General features: G+C 39.7%; 1 protein-coding gene across 12 annotated transcripts in view; it reads right to left on the bottom strand.

Annotated features, from left to right (window-relative positions):
- The window catches only part of ERC1 (ELKS/RAB6-interacting/CAST family member 1), a 399,110-nt gene that overhangs the window by 268,813 nt on the left and 108,220 nt on the right, over nucleotides 1-22,077 (bottom strand). For all 12 annotated transcript variants that reach the window (XM_079937377.1, XM_079937384.1, XM_079937381.1 and 9 more), the window contains one exon: nucleotides 10,423-10,590. In XM_079937377.1, coding sequence (XP_079793503.1) covers nucleotides 10,423-10,590 — 168 coding nt within the window. The remainder of the gene's footprint in view (nucleotides 1-10,422; nucleotides 10,591-22,077) is intronic.

Raw genomic sequence — 22,077 nt, 5'->3', positions numbered from 1 at the left:
ATAAATAAATTTACTTTTTTTAAAAAAAGAATATATTCATAAGGGTTGAAGGCATAAAACTGAAGGAGATAAACAGACTAAATAAATCAAGTTTCAAAAGATTCTCAAAGATTAGAATCATTGGCTGAATTTAGCAAAGTAAAATGTAATAAGAATAAACAATATTAACACCTATTAATATATGCATGGTATATAACACTTCATGGGTTCCAAGGTGCTTTTATACACATTACATCATTTAACAACCCCCCCCAAAGTAACTATTATACCCTGTCTACAGATGAGGAAACTGAGGGTTAGTGAGTTTTCCCAATACCACATTTCAGGGAGGGCCAAGAACAGAACATTAATCACCTTCTAATCATCTCTCTTGCAACTAGATTCAGAAATCCAAAGAGTACAAGCATGGAGGAAAAAGGAGTGTAGAAAAACAACTGCCGTCAGAAACCTTAATCAGCGCAAGTAAGAATGATGGGGGCTGTCAAATATAGGCTCCCAATATCTAAAAATCATCCCGTTGAAGGAGGATTACACTTGTTCAGTACGGCCCAAGTTAATCTTAACCAGCAAACACAATAAGTAGCCAAATTCTGGTTCAAGGAAAGAGGGTCAAAACTGTCCAAGCCATTCATTCATCTTAATTGGACATATCTGACCATAAGCTGAATAAATCCATTTGCCAGACTCTGTAGGAAATTTTAATCAAACAAACAGCTGGGCTTTATCAAATGAGACTCTACATCTGCACCAGACATTGTTTCAAAATATACAAATAAACTTCTAGAGAAAGGTGGTTCTAATTTCACAATTATAAAATTAGGAATAAATTTAAAGTAAAACATAGGAAAAATTCTTTCTCAATGAAGATAGATATGTAGGTACAGAGAAGGTTTTTTCTAGGCATTTTTATTATTCATATTCAAACAAAAGGAAACATATAAAGTATATAATAAGCACCCATGTACCAGCAATGCAAATTAAACAGAAGTAAATCTGCCTCCAGGTATTTTAAATATATTTCAAATATAAATATATACCTATATGTTATGAAGTATGTTAAATTACACACAAACGCATTACCCATTGTAAGAATGAGAATTACCTAAAGATACTCATATACTCTTCCTTATCCCAACCCTCTTCCCTTCCCTACCTCCAGAAGAAATAACTTTGCTGAATTTTTATCCTAAATATTCCCTTGCCCTAAAACGAAAAGAATAATATATTCCACTGTGTGACTATACCACAAATTACTAACTCAATCATTCTGTCAATAAACATATGCAAAGTGCTTCCTCAGTTCTGTTTTGGTTTTTTCCTTAATGCAAACAAGGTTACTATGAGCGTTCTTACATACATCCTGGAGTTCATCTAAAGTGTATGTATCTGGCAGGGTACCCTTATGTTTAGTAAGCGCTTTCCAAAATAGTTGTACCTATTTAAAAACCCAACAGCACTGTGTGAGAAATTCAGTTGCCATATTTACCAACACCTGATACTGTGAGACTTAACTTTTGCCAACACAGCTTACAACAGTGAGTATAAAATGGTTTCTTAATCTGGTCTTATTTTACATTCCACTGATTACAGTGAGGGTACATAACTTTTCATATTTATTTGCCATGTGTGTTTCCTCTTATATAAGTTTTATTAACACATACACAGGTTGTACAAAAACACGCATCCTGACCTAAGATACGGGTGCATGCATAAACACCAAAGCAAGCGTTTATTTCTGGGAGAGAATGGAGGGGAATACTCTCAAGAAAAGACATGCCAAAGAACTTTGACTCTGTTTGAAATTTTACTTCCCAAGTTGAGTAACTACTATTAATTATTATATTATTCTCTATGCTTTTTGAATCTCACAAATAACTAAATTATAAAATGTAAAAAGATAATATAAATGCATGGTCAACAAGCAAGCACCCAGCGGACTTCCCTGGTTGTCCAGTGGTTAAGACTATGCTTTCCAATGCAGGAGGTACAGGTTCAATCCCTGGTCAGAGAGCTAAAATCCCACATGCCTCACGGCCAAAAAAACCAAAACATCAAACAGAAGCAATACTGTAACAAATTCAATAAAGACTTTAAAAATGGTCCACATCAAAAAAAAAAATCTTAAATAAAAAGGTACACTTAAAAAAAAAAAACAAACAAGCAAGCACCCAGGACCACTCTTGAAAAAGTGTTCAAAGGAGTTCTTGCGGAACCAAGAACTAAATGAAATGTAAACCTTGGGAACAGGTAAGCCATGGTGCTACAAACAGTGGTAAACATTAAATTCACTTAAACACAGAAATAAAGGCTAAACAATCTGAGTCACGATTACAGAAAAGACTTTTTCCCCTTCAAAAACCAACACAATGTAAATATGAAAAGTATTGCGGACTCAGCAAAAGACAACAAAGCTTACCAACAAAAATCAGGAAGGGGGTTTATAAACAAACTAAGTATTTTTCATAAAAAGCAGTCAAAGAAACAGAGGCAGATAAACGAAACAGACCAGAAACAGGCCCAGATTTAAACAATTTATTTTTGGCATTTCAAATCAGGAGGAAAAAGGTAGATTATTTAATAAATATTATAATGATGACTGGCCACATATAAGAAGAAAAAGCTGAATCATTAAAGCCAATATATAAATTTTATAAAACAATTTTTAGGTATAAAGAAAAAAAAAATTTAAATGTACCAGAAGAAAGCATGCGTGAATTACTTAAAAACCTTGGTGGGCATAAGGACTTTCTGAGCATGACCGAAAACTGAGAGGACACAGAGGAAAGGACAACTAAATTTGACACATAAATTCTAAAACAAATACCATAAAGGAAGTAAAAAAGAAAATGACAAACAAGAAAATATATTTGTAAAACATGAGGAAAGAGGCCAATGCACTTACTAGGGAACCCCTATAAATCAATAAGGGAAAAAAATAAACCATCTAATAGAAAAATGTAGAAATGACATGAATATGTAGCTTCAAAACGAAGAAAACCCTATGAAAAAATGCTCAACATGCACTCAAATTTAAATAAATACTAAGCAAGAAAGTAGATATTTTTGGAACTTCCCTGGTGGCGCAGTGTTTAAGAATCCACCTGCCAATGCAGGAGACATGGGTTCGAGCCCTGTTCTGGGAAGATCCCACATGCCGCAGAGCAACTAGGCCTGTGTGCCACAACGACTGAGCCTGCGCTCTAGAGCCCACAAGCCACAACTACTGAGGCTGCGCGCCTAGAGCCTGTGCTCCGCAACAAGAGAAGCCACCGCAATGAGAAGCCTGTGCACCGCAACAAAGAGTAGCCCCTGCTCGCTGCAACTAGAGAAAACCCACGCGCTGCAACTAGAGAAAACCCAAGCACAGCAACAAAGACCCAACGCAGCCATAAATAAATAAATAAATGGGGGGGCGGGGGGAGAGAGAGAGAGGAAGGAAGGAAGGAAAGAAGAAAGAAGATATTTTTAAATTATCTACGAGGTCAGTGGAAATTTTTAAAGGTTTGGCAACAAACGTCTGATGAAGCTGTGCAGAAACTCATCTTAATATATAAAAACACAAGCCTTTTAGAGAACTGGGCATCCATCCATTTTTTTAGATGCGTACAATATCAATTCATGAATGAGGTATGTTTATGTCATTAATTGTTATGCTACTATAACAAATATATAAACAAGAAAAAAACCCTATAAATATCTACTTATACAGCTATAGGACATCAGTTAATTATGGTGCAAGTGAGACACCGAAAACCATGCAGACGTTAAAAACAATGAGATAAAGCTACATATAAAAAGACACAAAAATATGTTTATTTTTAAACAAATAAAAAAGTATGATCGGGCTTCCCTGGTGGCGCAGTTGTTGAGAGTCCGCCTGCCGATGCAGGGGGCGCGGGTTCGTGCCCCGGCCCGGGAAGATCCCACATGCCGCGGAGCAGCTGGGCCCGTGAGCCATGGCCGCTGAGCCTGAGCGTCCGGAGCCTGTGCTCTGCAATGGGAGAGGCCACAACAGTGAGAGGCCCGTGTACCAAAAAAAAAAAAAAAAAAAAAAAAAAGTATGATCCCACTTGTCTGTTTTAAAAAAGGTGTGTAATATACGTATGCCTATATATGCACAGATATTTTATAGAAGAGTATACCAATAACTATTAACAAGTTACATCTCTAAGGAGCTGCACTGAGAGGGTCAAAGGATGAGAAAAGATAAGTTCATTTCATATGTTTTTGCACTTCTTGAATTTTTTTTTACTTTGAACATATATTACTTTCATAATTTAAAACTAGCTAATTTTTTAATCCACATTGTCATTTCTTAGCGTCTTTTCTTTAACTGAGGTATAACTGACATGTAACATTGTGTAGTTTCAGGTGTACAACATAATGATTCAGTATTTGTATATACTGCAAAATATCACCACAATTAAGTCTAGTTAACATCTGTTACCATACATCGTTATGAAATTTCTTTTCCTGTGGTGAGAACTTCTAAGATCTACTCTCTTAGCAACTTTCAAACATGCAGTACAGTACTGTTAGCTATATTTAGTCACCATGCCATACGTAACATCACCAGGACTTATTTATTTTATAACTGCAAGTTTGCACCCTTTGACCCCCTTCTCAGTGCATTAAAATCTAGATTTTAAAACAGTTGAGTACATTTACTCAATATTTCAAATATTTCAAAACGAATATATTTCAAATATACTAGTGATTCTACATTATGCATAAAAATTAGACCAAAAAAGTTTCAGAGGCTAAACTTTTACAATGATTGTACAACTCTCTCCCCCAAAGTATACTTCAGGATTATTTTTTCTATTAAAAAAATAATTGTGGGCACACTAGAAGTTAGTAGCAAAGTTACAGCAACAATCTACAGTGGGAATAACCCAGGGATTTACAGCAAGCCAAAACATTTATACACATTGACCAAGAAAAAAAAAGAGTACTCAAGTGTGTAACAAGTTTTGCAAAGCTAATGTGTTTCAAAGTTCCCAATTAAAAAGCAATATAAGCGGGCTTCCCCGGTGGCGCAGTGGTTGAGAGTCCGCCTGACGATGCAGGGGACACGGGTTCGTGCCCCGGTCCGGGAAGATCCCACATGCCGCGGAACGGCTGGGTCCGTGAGCCATGGCCGCTGAGCCTGCGCGTCCCGAGCCTGTGCTCCGCAACAGGAGAGGCCACAACAGTGAAAGGCCCGCGTACCGCAAAAATAAAATAAAATAAAATAAAAATCTAACATTTATTTAAAAAAAAAAAAAAAAAGCAATATAGGGACTTCCCTGGTGGTCCACAGGTTAAGAATCCGCCTTCCAGTGCAGGGTACACGGGTTCAATCCCTGGTCAGGGGAATAAGATCCCACATGCCAGGGGGCAACTAAGCCCACGCGCCTCAATTAGAGAGCCCGTGTGCTGTGAACTACAGAGCCCATGTGCTCTGGAGCCCATGCGCCACAACTAGAGAGAGAAAACCCACATGCCACAACTAGAGGGAAGCCCGCGCACCGCAACAAAAAGCTTGTGAGCCACGACAAAAGGTCCCCTATGCTGCAACTAAGACCTGACGCAGTCAAAAACAAACGAACAAACAAAAAGCAATATAGGGGAAGTTTCTACAAGCTAAACATAGTCTAACCATATATCCAGCCATCATGCTCCTAGGTATTTACCCAAATGAGTTAAAAACTTGTGCCCACACAAAAACCTGTATGTGAATGTTTATTTATAGCAGCTTTATTCATAATTGATAAAAATTGGAAGCAACCAAGATGTCCTTCTGCAGGTAATTACATAAACAAACTGTAGTACATCAGACAGCAGAATATTATTCAGCGATAAAAAGAAGTGAGTTATCAAGCCATGAAATGAAATGGAGGAATTTTAAATGCATATAGTAAGTAAAAGAAACAAGTCCTGGAAAGGGTGCATACCGTATGATTCCAAATACATGACATTCTGGAAAAGGCAAAACTATAACCAGTAAAAACATCCGTGGTAGCGAGCTGGGAGAGAGGTGAACAGGTAGAACACAGAGATCTTTAGGGCAGTGACGATACTCTGTATGACTCTGTAATGGTGGATCCATGTCATTATACATTCGGCAAAACCCACAGAACTGTACAAGACAAAGAGTGAAACCTACCGTAAGCTACAGACTTCAGTTAATAATAATGTACCAATATCGGTTCATCAATTTTAACAAATGTACCACACCAATGCAAGACGTTAATAAGGGGAAACTGTGGGCAGGAAATAAATGGGAAAATGCCCTAAAAATAAAGCCTGTTAATTTAAGAAGAAGAAGAAGAAGAAAGCAATAGAGGGTATCTCAAAGGCATAGGGAAGGGAAGAGCCCAGCGGAAGGTGCTCGGCTGGGGGTTGTAGTTAACGTGGGACAAAACCAGGTGACAAGCAAGGAGGAAGGGGGAAGGGCCGCACCACAGCACACAGAGCACTCGTGTGGCCAGGGAGGGGCTGCTGGTCCCATGCTCCTCTTGGGGAACTCACAGCGAGCCATTTGTTTGTGTTCTCCACACTCACGCATTCTTCAAGTCTTGGTAACTGGAACATTTCTCTCTCCCGGCTCAGAAATGATCAGTGGAAAAGGAACCAAAACAAGTACCTCATTATGTGTCAAGATTAACCAGGCAAAACTGTGGGCTGTTGACTGAACTGCTTCTCTTAATCGGCTGGTGCTCTAGCTTTAAAAGTTCCCAGGAGACAACCTGAAATCCAGAATCTTCTCAGAACAGAAAAGAGTGGAGGAAATTCTGAATACATCATCAAACAGTAAGAGCCTCAAGCCTTTGGAAAGAGCCCAAAGGCCAAAAGCAAGACCTGTAGAGCTCTGTCCACACTGGTGGGTAACCTGATGATTATCTAACAAATTCAGCATGTGTCTACCAGAGTTCCAGAAGAGTGAGAAACCTGGGGATTCGTCTGAGTTAGAACAACCTTTGATTATAGCTGAGTCACCTCCGTGTTCTTAATACAAGTAAGACCTGGGGTCTTTTCACTGTGTCTATTCATGTGATATATGTCGCCCTCCAGTGTGAAATGGAAGGATGCCCTTGTTCTGTGGGGAAGACAACTGTGGAAGAAGGAGCTATGAGTACGGAGAGAGCCACCTAGAATGCCCCCTCCAAACCCGTCAGCAGAAGGCCTCTTCCTGGGGGCCTCTAAGAGACCCTGAATGCTGCAGAAACCCCAGAGGCTTGGGATCTGGGACCTTCCAGGAACTCAAGATCTCTCTTGCTGAGGTCCTTTCCATCATCACATGGACCAAAGTCTTCACCAAAGCCTTTGTGCTTCTCACTGTCTTCCTTACCAGGAAGCTCCACGCGCCAACCAACTATCTCACTGGCTCCCTGGCCAAGACCAATCTTCTTGGCTTTCATCTTGGTCATAGCCATCTGCATCACATATACCATCACCCACACCTGGAACTTTGGCCAAATCCTATGTGACATCTGGCTGTCCTCTGGAATCACGTGCTGTGTGCATCTCTGCATCACTGCTGTGGACGGGTACCTGTAGTACAATGAACGCCAGATACGCGGCCTCCACAGCCACCATCGTCTGGGCCGTTTCATCTCCATCCTGTCGCTCTTCTCCCAGATCTCCTACATGATCTACTCCACAGATGGTGCCTTCTACATCCTGTCCGTGTGGCTCATCACCTTTCACACGGCCTCCTGAAGCCACCATATCACCACAGCCCAGCTCGTCAGAGTTCACTCTACTCCCTCAACCCCCAGTCTCGCACTCAGCCAGCTCCCCTCTGTCAACCACCTGAAAATCAAGCTTTTGCTCATAGAATCCTGGAGCAAGAGGATGTCTGCACCTCAAGAAAGGAAAGCCGTAATACGAATAATTATAGCTCTCTTGAGAACCTTTAACTGCCTCTAAACTTACTGTGTCTTTTTGTTTATTTTTTGTGGATCCAAAAATTAAAGTTATTTCTATTTTATCAGCAAACAATGGTCCAGGAAACACATCACGAACGTTGAGTCTCATGATGTTAGTACAGTAACTTCTACAACAAAATAAGCAGGCAGAAAATAAAGGCTCTAAGCACTGAAAATGACAGTTCTAGAGGCATTATCTTAAAAGAAGCAGTAATAATCTAAACCAGTTTTGAAAGTAACTGTGCTACCTATTTGATAACTGTTTTAAGACGAATCAAAGTCTATAACATGACAAATTAGTGAGGCAGCTAGTGTACTAAAAAGAGCACAATTACCGGCCCTCTAGAGCCTACTCCACTGGCCTTCCACAGCGAAAGGCAAAGAGACTAGACAAAGCATAATACGTGTTATGTTTATACGATGTCCTGTAGTGTCACAAAGCCTGAACACATACCACTGTCTAATCCTCCCAACAGGGAAGTTGTTGTCATGGGAAAAGCTGCATTTTGGAATAAGACCAACCTTGTGACAAAACCTGAAGCTACCACTTTTTTAGCTAAACCGATTTGTACAGATTTGAACCTCCCTTATTATGTAATATGTCTGGGACTTTGTTGGTTTGGGGCTTGTTTTTGTTTTGGGGGCAGGAAAGGGGAGCATGCGAGAACGGATACCAAGGTGTAAAAGTGTTTTATTAGTGAGTACTGAAATAACTTAATGGATCAGGACTAACACTTTTCTATTTCCTTTAAGAAATGGGAGAAGATAGTTCAGAGTATATTTTGTGAAAATTCTGTTTTAGCTGTATCTCTAAGCATGTATACCATACATTAATACAGATTAATGTAAAATATATTTCTTATTATGTGTCATGGCCTAAAAATTTAGCCACTGATTATAACAGAGCAATCAAGATCTAAAATCCACTAGCAGAAAGTTGCAAGGATTAAACAAGATTACAGATATAAAGGGGCTAACGTAAGTGCTGCCACTCTATTTTTACAAACTATGATTATTCCAGGATGATGAGGTGTTATTTCTAACTTCAAACCCCTGTTCACAGTAATGAAAAACTTTTTTTAATGTTTATCTAGTTAAAAATAAGATGTGCATTACTTTCAAACAACCTTTGGGTTCTAACCAATGTACTTGTGACTTGGCAAAATCCACCAACACACGAACGCACATCCTTTCACCCAGCAATGCTACTTTAAGTAATTTACCTAGAAATATACTTCACTTATGAATAAACCAAACATGCCCATTTTTAAAACGCAGCATCATTTTACATAACAGCAGAAACTTTAAGCAGACTGTCCACCAGTGGAAACCTTGTAATAAACCACAGCACATCCGCACAGTGCTGTTGGTAACAATGAAGAAGCCCCGGAAGAAGTTTCAAAATACATTAATGGGAAAAAAAGGAAAGCAAAGGGAAATAAAGGAATGGTAACATCTGTGTTTAGAGAAACATTTTTGCTTTATATGGACTGTGCATAAAATGTTCATGGAAGAACACAGAAAGAGGTAAACAGAAAAAAACAGAATACGTATCTGCCTGTGTATATGTAAACTGTGCCTGGAAGTGTATACAAGAAACCGGTAAGGGGAAGTGAGCAGTGGGGGGGATAAGGTGAGAAGAACATATGTATAAAAATGTAAAACAAAGTAGCATCCACTAACAAGATACTACAGTCACTTACCTAGAGTGATCAAATTTTTATGTTTACTCATTGAAAGCAAATGAAAACCAAATTAATAGAGGACAACTATTGAACATGGTCCTCTGTACACAAAAGAAAAGCTGAATTTGAGGTTTAGCAAAGAGAGTTTTATTCCTGGGCTATTGTTAGAGGTTAAAAATAAACTGGGACAATGTCAAATATTTCTGATCTATCCCCTCAGTGGAGAAGAACAATAAATACCAGTGTCTACTATAACTATTATCTCAAAGGTACCCTTTAATTTAGCTAAAAGGGGGAGGGGAAGACAATTATTAGTACTTTCCTTATTTATTACAGTGTTAGCCTCTTTCCAGTTATGATTAAGGTAAAATAGGAAAGAAAGTCTTCCTTTCCTTGACGTATGTAGATTAGATGTCATTATAGTAGCATGTGTTTCTATTCAAAATTGCAGTCTTGCAAGAATCCCGGCCCACGTGCTACACTAATTCATGGTCCTACAGCTGCCGTACGAGACAGAAGATTCGGAGAGGCAGAAGAATGCCCATGCAAATACTCTGGCAATTCACAAGGCCCTCTTCAGAGACAGCAGCATGGAAAATACTACTGAAGATATCAAACAGTGTTTACTTCAAAAGTTTGAAAACTGAACGTACAGAACAGTTTTCACAATCTACCACCTGCAGCAATGGTTTCAATTACGACCTGCAAAAATATAAACAGAGGAATGAGAGAGAAACTCTGACAGCACTTAGGTACAACTCAGTGGTAGGAATGAGGACGTGGGTCTGATGCGGGGCCCTGGGCTCAGAACACCTACACCTCACCTTCTTCTGAAGGACATTAACTTTCCGCTCCTTCACATCCAGCATGTCCTTGAGGTCATGGATCTCTCCAGCTTGTGTCCCCTTCTCCTCAGCCATGTCCTGGATTTGTTTTGTCTTCTTATTCAGCATGGTTTCCTTCTCTTCCAAACGCAACCGCAGAGCATCCACCTAATATAACATTTTTACAAATGATTAATTGAAAAGGAACGTAATTCCTTCCAAACAGATGAGTACAGTTGCCTAAATGATACTTTTATAGTAAACTTTCATTAGAATCAAATAAAATACCACTCTAAATACAACTGTGACTATTTAGACATGAAACCCTAAAATTTTGTGAGCACTTCCATAATAAAATAAAATTTACATCCGTTAAATTAAGGTGTAATCAAAATAAATAGATCTGAATAAAGGGGGCAAAATTGGAGAATTTACATAAAGGGGTTGAGCTTTGCTACGTCTATAAAGTGGTATAATCTATTATGTTTCTCAAATTTTAGAATCACATGGAGGATTTAAACAGAATGCCAGGCCAAGCCACAAGTTTCTAATTTGGCAGGGTTGGGGCTCAAGAATCAGTATTTCTAACAAGTTCCCAAGTGATGCTACACTACTTTAGAAAATCCAAAATTAGAAAGAAAACAGTAAGCGTCACCAAACATGACACCTGCTGTATCAGAGAATACAATCTAGCTGCAGCTGACAATCCCATAATGCACTTAGAGATCTGTAAGGCAAAGCAAGGTCTACTTTCAGATGTCAAGACTAGTCAGCTAAAGCTTGGTATCCAGGTACCTTTATCACCAAAGTTTAATACCATCCATTAGATATAACTTTAAAATAATCAGAAATCTAATATAAGTACTTATTTTTTCTTCCAGTTTTGAGATATAGCTGACATACAGCACTGTGTAAGTTTAAAGTGTACAGCGTAATTACTTGACTTCCATGCATCATGAAGTGATTATCACAGAAAGTTTTGTGAACATACATTGTCTCATACAGATACAAAATTAAAGAAATAGAAAACAACCTTTTCCTCATGACGAGAACTCTTAGGATTTTCTCCCTTAATGACTTTCACATACAACACACAGCCGTGCTTATTATCTTTCTCCTGTTGTGCACCGCACCCCTAGTACTTTTGTGTGTGTGTGTGTGTGCGGTATGCGAGCCTCTCGCTGCTGTGGCCTCCCCGTCGTCGTGGAGCACAGGCTCCGGATGTGCAGGCTCAGCGGCCACGGCTCACGGGCCCGGCCGCTCCGCGGCACGCGGGATCCTCCCAGACCGGGGCATGAACCCGTGTCCCCTGCATTGGCAGGCGGACTCTCAACCACTGCGCCACGAGGGAAGCCCCCTAGTGCTTATTTACCTGATATCTGGGCGTTTGTACCTTTTGACTGTCTTCATCCAATCTTCCCTCCCCTGATTCCTCACCTCTGGTAACCACATATCTGGTCACTTGTTCTGAGTCTGTTTGTTTGTTTTTTAAGTATAACTGACCTACAGCCCTATGTTACTTCCTGAAACACAGCAGTGTAAGTTGATGTTACTATACATCTCAAAAAGTCTATTACAATACGTCACCACACAATAATATTCCACAGTTACTGACTGTATTCCCCACACTGTACATTCCATCCCCTTGACTCATTTATTTTGTAACTGTAAGTCTGTCCCTCTTAATCTCCCTCACCTATTTCTTTTCTCTCCCCATCCTCCTCTCCTCTGGCAACTACCTGTTTGTTCTCTATATCTATAATTCTGTTTCAGTTTTGCTATGTTTGTTCATTTGCTTTTTTAGATCCCACATATATGCGAAATCACACAGTATTTGGCTTTCTCTGTCTGGCTTACTTCACTTAGCACAATGTCCTCAAGGCCCATCCATGTTGTCACAAACAGCAGGATTTCCTTCTTTCTCATGGCTGAATAATAATATACACAGACACAGACAACATCTTCTTTATCCATTCATCCACTGATGGACACTTAGGTTGCTTCCATATCTTGGTTCATTAATGCTGTAATGAACATAGGGGTGTATGTATCTCTTATAATTAGTGTTTTTGTTTTCTTCAGATAAATACCCCAGAGTGAACTGCTGGATCATACAGCAGTTCTACTTTTAATTTTTTGAGGAATCTCCATACTGTTTTCCATAGTGGCTGCACCAACTCACATTCCTACCAACAGTGCACAAGGGTTCCCTTCTCTCCACAGACCACAGGCTCACCAACACTTGTTATTTGTGGTCTTTTGGATAATAGCCACTCTGACAGGTGTGAGGTGATATCTCATTGTAGTTTTGATTTGCATTTCCCTGATGATTAGTGATGTTGAGCATCTTTTCATGTGCCTGTTGGCCACCTGTGTGTCTTCTTTGGAAAAATGTCTACTCAGATCCTCTGTCCATTCTTTAATCAAGTTTTTTTTTTTTTTTATGTTGAACTGTATGAGTTCTTTGTATATTTTGGATGTTAACCCCTTACTGAATATATTATCTGCAAATATCTTCTCCAATTCAGTAGGTGGTCTTTTTGTTTTGTTAATAGTTTCCTTTGCTGTGCAAAAACTTTGTAGTTTGATGTGGTCCCACTTGTTTAGTTTTGCCTGCTTCCCTTGCCTGAGGAGACATATCCAAAAAAAATTACTAAGACCGATGTTGAAGAGGGTACTGCCTATATTTTCTTCTAGAAGTTTTATGGTTTCAGGTCTCACATTTAAGTCTTTAATCCATTTTGGTTTTTCAGTTATTTTTTTTAATTAATTTATTTATTTTTGACTGCGTTGGGTCTTCGTTGCTGCCCGTGGGCTTTCTCTAGTTGCGGCGAGCGAGGGCTACTCTTTGTTGTGGTGTGCGGGTTTCTTATTGTGGTAGCTTCTCTCGTTGTGGAGCACGCGCTCTAGGCACACAGGCTTCAGCAGTTGTGGCACGTGGGCTCTAGAGCGCAGGCTCAGTAGTTGTGGTACACAGGCTTAGCTGCTCTGTGGCATGTGGGATCTTCCTGGACCAAGGCTCAAACCCGTGTCCCCTGCATTGGCAGGTGGATTCTTAACCACTGTGCCACCAAGAAAGTCCTTTTAATCCATTTTGAACTTGTTTTTGTGCATGGTGTGAGAGAGCAGTCCAGTTTCATTATTTTTCATGTAGCCGCCCAGTTTTCCCAACACCGTTTGTTGAAGAAGCTGTCTTTTCCCCACTGTATATTCTTGGCCCTTTGTCATAGATTAATTGCCCATAGAAATGTGGATGCGTTTCTGGGCTCTCTATTATATGCCATTGATCCAAGTATCCATTTTTGTGCCAGTACCATACTGTTTTGATTACTATGGCTTTATAATATAGTTTGAAATCAGGCAGCATGATACCTCCAGCTTTGTTCTTCTCTCAAGACTGTTTGGCTATTTAGGGCCTTCTGCGTTTCCATACAAACTTTAGAATTATTCTAGTTCTATAAAGAATGCCATTGGCATTTTGTACTTATTTTAAAATCTAGTCACAGCAAATTTCATTAAACATACTCACACACCAAATTCTTTTGTTTTTTTGCTTTCCCACTAAGGATTTATAATTCAGCAAATAGTTACACATTTGATTACAGAAAAACAGGGAGGTGGGTTTCTTTCTGTTCAACAAAAATATAACATGAGTCATACATGCAAGCCACTTGTGAAATTTTTAATTTTCTAGCAGCCATATTAAAAAGTGATAAAGGAAGAGGTAAAATTAATTTTAATAATATATTTTACTTAATCTAATATATATACACATTATTGTCATTTCAAACCTATAGTCTATATAAAAAACTATTAATAAGCTATTTTACATTTGTTTTGTACTAAGTCTTCAAAGCCCAATGCATACTGTAATTGACACTTGTGTCACATCTCAATTTGGACTTGCCATGTTTCAAGTGCTCAACAGCCACGTGTGGCTGGTGGCTACCACACTGACAGCGCACATCTAAGATAACAAGTATGTTTCTACAAAATATCTTTAAACTTGAACTTGTACTATATTATTTTTCCTGTCTGAATGTAGAATAACCCACAAAGAAAAAATAGGTCAGACTTCCCTGGTGGCACAGTGGTTAAGAATCTGCCTGCCAATGCAGGGGACATGGGCTCGAGCCCTGGTCCAGGAAATTCCCACATGCCGCAGAGCAACTAAGCCCGTGTGCTACAACTACTGAGCCTGCGCTCTAGAGCCTGCAAGCCACAGCTACTGAGCCTGTGTGCCACAACTACTGAAGCCTGTGTGCCTAGAGCCCGTCGTCCGCAACAAGAAGCCACTGCAATAAGAAGCCTGTGCACCACAACAAAGTAGCCCCCACTCGCCACAACTAGAGAAAGCCCACGTGCAGCAACAAAGACCCAACACAGCCCAACAATTAATTAATTAATTAATTTAAAAAATAGGTAATATGGGTAATGACTCACAGAGAGAATACCAAAGCATCAGGAAATATTATTATTACATTATATCATAACTGTATTATTACATCAATAACATATTGAAACTATATTATATCAAAACAATAAGGTATCTGAGAACCAGTACTGTATGTTCAGTGGCACTTACTGCTCACTAAGTATTGTGGAAAATTTCCTAGGAGACCAGTCTCATTTGAGACCGATATAGATAAGCCATCATGTACTTACAAATTACGTTGGACCATGCTGGAGAGGAAAAACATGTAAATAAACAACATTTCATTCTGCTAAACTGTATTTCTCTCAACCACTTCAATGCCACCAGTCTCACCAAGCCAGAAATTGGGGAAGCCGTCTTTTCAGGTCCCATTTATACTTCGTCAGCACAAGTTCCACTGCCCCCTCAATAAACATTCTTGCACCTCTAATTTTCCTCTATTCTACTTTAATTAATGATACAGGGTAAACCTTATTACGTTCTGGAAAGGTCCACCTAAGAACTTTCAAACTCTGAAAATCTTATTTCTGAAACACGGTTCTTTCCTTTCTTCTATGCCTACTAAATCTACTCTTTGTCCAAAGTATAACCTCTGATCTATCATCCCTAACTTTTTGTTATTCACCTCCATTCTGGTTTTGTTTTTCTCCCAGCCTGAACAATCATTTCAAATACAGCCTCACATCATCTTTTTTTTTCCAGTCATGTTTATTTTTACAAACCGTTACTTCTGTATTAAACAGTTTTCTTCATTCTACCCTCAGACTTCTGAACCTTCCTGCACGTGGTCATGCATATGCTTGCCAACCACATACACAGTATATCAAAAGTCCTCAGAATTCTATTCTCAAGCATCGTATTTCCTTCCCTTGTATTTTCCCTGTGGAAAATTTCAATTTCCCATGGTAACCGGCAAAACTGGTACTTTGAGAAGAAAGCAGACCGAAGATCTCAAAGCTAAAAATAAGTGATAGAGCATGGATTTAAGATTAAATGGTCTGTCTTCAGATCCTAAGCTCTTAACCACTAATTCTGTAAGATTTCATATATGTAAAATTCTACAAAATGCAAACTAATTTCAGTAACAGAAAGCAGACCAAGGGTTGCCTGGATATGAGGGAGGAAGTGGGCAGGAGTGAAGAATATCAGGGAGAGGCAGAAGAAAGGGGTTACAAAGAGGTACAAGAAAACTCTGGGGACAGTGTTCTTTATCTTGACTGTGCCATTGGTTTCAGAGGTGTGTGTCAAAACTTACCAAATTGTACATTTTGAATATATGCAGTTTATTGGATGTCAATAAATTTGATTTTTTAAAGTAAGCAAAATTAGAAAGCACGGTATTAGAACAGGAATAAACCAACAGACGTTTGCCACAGAAATGCGAGCCCAGACACACACACTCACACCATGTAGTGACCCATACACGTATAAACAGAGGTGACACTGTAACCAGTGAGGAAAGGACAGAGTATCCGATAAACTGTTTTTAGACAACTGGCTACCCATGCTGAGGGAGGAGGGAAGAACCCTGACTCACATCATACACAAAAATGAATTCTCGATGAATCAAAGCTTTATATATAAAACGCAAATCTTTAAAACTTTTAGAAAGAAAGATACTTTTTAAGTATCTTTTAAGACAGGGCAGCATGGAAGGATTTTTTTTTTTTTTAAGACCCAGAAAGGATACATCATAAAGAAAAAATACTGGTAAGGCCAACTACGTTAAAATTAAAAACTCCTACACGTCATTTACCATATTAAAATGTTTTAGTATTTTACCTATATTTTAAGTGCCTGAAATGGTTCTTAGTAAAAATACTACTAAGGAAAATAGAGGCATATTTATACTAGCTTTTTAATTTTTTAATTTATTTTATTTTATTTATTTTTATTTTTGGCTGTGTTGGGTCTTCACTGTTGTGCATGGGCTTTCTCTAGTTACGGCGAGCAGGGGCTACTCTTCGTTGCAGTGTGCGGGCTTTTCATTGTAGTGGCTTCTCTTGTTGCAGAGCACGGGCTCCAGGCGCACGGGATTCAGCAGTTGTGGCACGCAGGCTCAGGAGCTGTGGCTCGCGAGCTCTAGAGCGCAGGCTCAGTAGTTGTGGTGCACGGACTTTGTTGCTCCGCGGCATGTGGGATCTTCCCGGACCAGGGCTCGAACCCATGTCCCCTGTATCGGCAGGCGGATTCTTAACCACTGCGCCACCAGGGAAGTCCCTGCGCTAGCTTTTTAAAATGTTGATATTTTGTCAGCTGGTCAAAATTAAATACGACGCAGTACTGAACTTCAAGTTTCCAAATGTATGGCCACTTACAGTCACTGCAAAAAAATTAAATACCTAACAGGTATAAATCTAACGAAGCATGCATAGGCTCTGTATGCTGAAAATTACAAACGGCCAATGAGAGCAACTGAAGAAGAGCTAAATGAGTTCTTCCCATGAATAGTATATGAAATGGAAACTTGACATGTGTAAAGACAGCCAACCTACTTAAATTTTTCCTCAAAGATGAGGAAAAAGAAAAGATTATTCAGCAGTGACAAAAAAAAAAAAAGTGTTTTACTGACAAACAGTAGAACTACAATAAGCCAAGCCCAGAGAATCCAAAAGATGTTACTTTACAAATTTCCAGTTCTGGCGCCTGAAGTCAGCACTAGAGAGCTCACAGCAAGAATCCAAATCCAATGCAGAACGAAGATGGAATACATGATCACCACTGAGTTCTCCAGTGGTCCTTTCTAAAGTGCAAGGTGACAAAATTCCTTAAGTTACCCCCAGTTTTCCTTCATCTACCTATTAAAATCAGAAACACTCCACTATGCAAAGAAGGAAAAAAGGTCCAGAAGGGAAATGTCAGAACAGACTGAATATTTATTCAACAGGGAGAAGAGAGCTGCCACCACAGAGTGAAGATGCTTGTGAATAGGAAATTCAACGACCAGGCTGTCGAGATGCCAGAAGAACTCACTGACCCTTATCCACCTGGCGTTTGTTGAGGCTCAGCTCCAGCCCGCCTACATGGCTACTAGTCCCATCTGACAGTAACAGATGTGGTTCCTATTAGTGAACCCATTACAGGGCATCCATCAGTCAGGGCAAGTCAAGAGGGAGCTCCTTGAACCCTCTGACCCGCTGCACAGTTAAAGAGGTCAAAGTCTTAGAAAGTACACATGCCAGAAATCTAAAAATAAATAAATCTCATGCCAAGTCATTTCTACCTAATTCCTACATTCTAATTTGTATTCTGTATACTATATATTCCACCTCTGATATGTATTCTATATATTCCAATAACCACAAGCAAAAAAAACAAAGCAACTCACCTTAAAAACATTTTACCCAATACCCCTGAAATACACTATTAAATTCTTATTGCAGAAGTCAAAAGCCCAGACATTTAAACCTGTAGATAAGCCTGAACTGCCTTGTCTCTCAGTTCTTCTCAGCATTAATTTCAGAAAAATGAAAGGCTTTCCATCTGTGGGTCAGGAATCAGAATACAGCAGGAAAGCGTCCCTCATCGCTTCTAAATGTTGCTCATTCTGATGGGACCAATGTCTCAGGATAACTGTGAGGCCTCATATTTGTTGCTTCCTTACCAAAAGTACCCAGATGCCCCAGCTGCACTTTTACGTTAGATCCCTGACTCTGCTAAGTGACCTGGAAATGGGCCTGCACCAACCACTCATAAATACCCGCATGCCGATTCGAGGGAATGTCAGGTATGAGACCCACAAGAATTGATGACTGAAAAAGGTAAAGAATAAAAACTCTTGTTATAAACATACAAACCTTTGGTGTTATTGCAGTGGGAAATGCAGGTGTTGACATTAAAAATATTTCATATCACAAATATTAGCCACAGAAACTACCCAAGCCCACAGCCTAATTACTAAGTGATCTTTTCTTTTTTTATATAAATTTATTTATTATTTACTTTTGGCTGCATCGGGTCTTTGTTGCTGTGCGGCTTTCTCTAGTCGCGTCAAGCGGGGGCTACTCTTCGTTGTGCAGCTCGGGCTCTAGGTGCGTGGGCTTCAGTACTTGTGGCTCGTGGGCTCTAGAGCGCAGGCTCAGTAATTGTGGCCCATGGGCTTAGTTGCTCCGTGGCATGTGGGATCTTCCCGGACCAGGCCTCGAACCCATGTCCCCTGCATTGGCAGGCGGATTCTTAACCACTGTGCCACCAGGGAAGCCCTACTAAGTGATCTTTTCAATTCAAATCACCTGTGTACACTTTTTCTTGGTCTGCTTTTTCATGCAATGCAGAATTTAAATGGGCTGGTCTGGAGATCTGAGATAAAAATAACCACAAAAACCACTTTGCTACTACTAGATTAACTGCTCTGAATTCTACACTGATCTTTTGGTTTGGTGTGAACTAAATTCAGAGTATAATTTTGTGTGAGGTCCGTATTTTGCAAACCACAAAAAACGTATTCAGGAAAACCCCTCAGAGACTAGTAGGACACACAGTCATCACCCTAACACCATTCTTGGCAGGAGGAATAAGACTTTGCTTATTCACATCAACTGAGCTGGAGGCACAGCATCTAACCAGCTTGCCAAGCACCAAGGTCTGTGGCAAACAGGTTATGCCAACTTCAACAAAATCAGAAGGTTTTTCCTCCACAAGACTTTCTCTACCAATGACATGAACAGAAAAATGGCTACATTGCTGTTTTGGCCTTTTACCTCTGATCACAAAAGTATTCGTTATCTCAACCCACCTTAACCTTCTTTTGTTTTACATCAATAAACAGATCTACCTAAGAGCACATTAGCACTAGTAACTGCATGCCAGTAACAATGGCATGTTTCCTATAATTCCTCTTTTGCAATTATATGACTCACTGCCTTTCTAACTCTCTGACCACACCTCTTCAGTTTTCTTCACTGGATCCTCTGTCATTTCCCCCTCTTTACATCTCACTCTATACAACCTTCCTCTGGAGAAACCAATTCATCCCTAAGGCTTTAGCCACTACCCCCATAATGACAGCTTCCGAATATTTATTCCTAGCCTGTTCCTAGCCCCAACCAGTTCTAAAAACCTGAGATTCTAACAAAAGTTTCTGCTTTCACTGAATATCTAGTTTAGAATGAGTTTTTTTTAAAAAAATCTTTCCTTTTTAAGGACCTTTAAAGATCACCTAATGTGGTCAAACATAAATGTAAGTTAAATCTGAGTACTGTCTATTATATTATTTTCTGCATTTTTCCTGTATTTCATAAATTTTTTTAAAAATTTATGTATTTATTTATTTGGCTCTGTTGGGTCTTCGTTGCTGCGTGTGGGCTTTTTTTAGTTATGGTGAGCTGGCGTTACTCTTAGTTGCGGTACGCGGGCTTCTCATTGCGGTGGCTTCTCTTGTTGCAAAGCATGGGCTCTAGGCGCACGGGCTTCAGTAGTTGTGGCACATGGGCTCAGTAGCTGTGGCTCGCAGGCTCTAGAGCACAGGCTCAGTAGCTGTGGCGCACGGGTTTAGCTGCTCTGCGGCATGTGGGATCTTCCTAGACCAGGGCTCGAACCTGTGTCCCCTGATTTGGCAGGCGGATTCTTAACCACTGCGCCACCAGGGAAGTCCCCATAAATTTTTAAAAAATTAAATAATCTAAACTACTCCTAATTTTAAAACTGAGGAAATCAAAGCCAAAACTAAGTGACTTGCCCAAGATCACTAAGTATAATTTCCTATCAACACATCTCCTACTGTTCCCATCCAGAAAGGAGGACGAATGAAGGGCGTTGGGTCATGAGACTGAGAGTGTACACAAGCAGACTTTTTTAAAAGGCTATTTCAACAAACTGCACTGAGTTCTGTTTGACATTCCAACAAAAGGTTGAAGAGCTCAGAGAAACTTGCAAAAGGCCACAGGCAGAGATGTGTCATTCAACAGTGCACAGTTTATCTGTACAAAGGGAGGGGGGCTACAAAGTTATCATCTAAAAAAACCAGTGGCGGTATTTTAAACCCATTGATATTTAATATTCACCTCCAAATTCAGATAAGAACTTCATAATTAAAAACTCTATTCTAGCCACATTAAACATCTATTCTAACCTTAGGAAGTTGGTATTATTATTATTCTCAGTGACAGATGAGAAAATGGAGGATTACAGAGGTAAAATAACTCATCCAAGGTCACATAACTAATAAATGTAGAAGGCTATTTCAAGCCTAGGTCTGACTCCAAAGCCCATGCTTTGACCACAGTGCTACTAAATTCAGACTACCTCTGTGAAGGTCAACAGATTAAAGGAGATGTTCATAAAACAGGAGCAATTCCATAGATACTGTATACTGCCCAACACGAAAGGACCTCATACCATGGACCCTGAACAGGAAAAAAAACAGGCCTTTTCCCACATCCTGTTTTTCCTTAAAGAATTTTAAAATTAAAAAAAAAAAAACAACTCCTGAATCCATGTTCTTTTTCATATGTGCTTAATTTAGTGATTTGAGAGCTGGATGAAAGTCTAGGGTAGCTTCAGAGAGGAGGATGAGACCAATTAAGAGCAATTATAGGGGGCTTCCCTGGTGGCGCAGTGGTTAAGAATCCGCCTGCCAATGCAGCGGACACAGGATCAAGCCCTGGTCCGGGAAGATCCCACACGCCGCGGAGCAACTAAGCCCGTGTGCCACAACTACTGAGCCTGCATTCTAGAGCCTGTGAGCCACAACTAATGAGCCCACGTGCCACAACTACTGAAGCCTGCAAGCCTAGAGCCTGTGCTCTGAAACAAGAGAAGCCACTGCAGTGAGAAGCCCGTGCACCACAACAAAGAGTAGCCTCCGCTCGCCGCCAACTAGAGAAGGCCCGCGTGCAGCAACGAAGACCTAATGCAGCCAAAAATAAATAAATAAAATAAATTTATTTTTTTAAAAAAAGAGCAATTATAGGAATAGAAATATAGCAATTATAGAAAAAGGTGAGAACTTTCAGAGAGCTGGTTCGAACTGTCTTTTATGGGATCCAACAGGAGAAAGCTGCTTTGGAGAAAGTGAGCCTTGCCAAGTGTCCCCAGAGTAATTTAAGAAGAAAAAGCAGATCCTGATAGACAGGCACATAACATTCATAGAGTCACCCCCAATTCAAAGGAAGTTAGCTTTCCTACTGTTATCTTTTAGAATGAGACCCTTATATTGGAGCAGTTGTCCTAAAAACTTACAAGGGTAATTACTGAAACTCAGTTAGTCCTAAAAACAAATA

This window comes from Stenella coeruleoalba, assembly GCF_951394435.1.
Source record: "Stenella coeruleoalba genome assembly, chromosome: 11".
In the NCBI taxonomy this organism is placed as follows: domain Eukaryota; kingdom Metazoa; phylum Chordata; class Mammalia; order Artiodactyla; family Delphinidae; genus Stenella; species Stenella coeruleoalba.
This window is presented reverse-complemented; position numbering and strand designations above follow the sequence as displayed.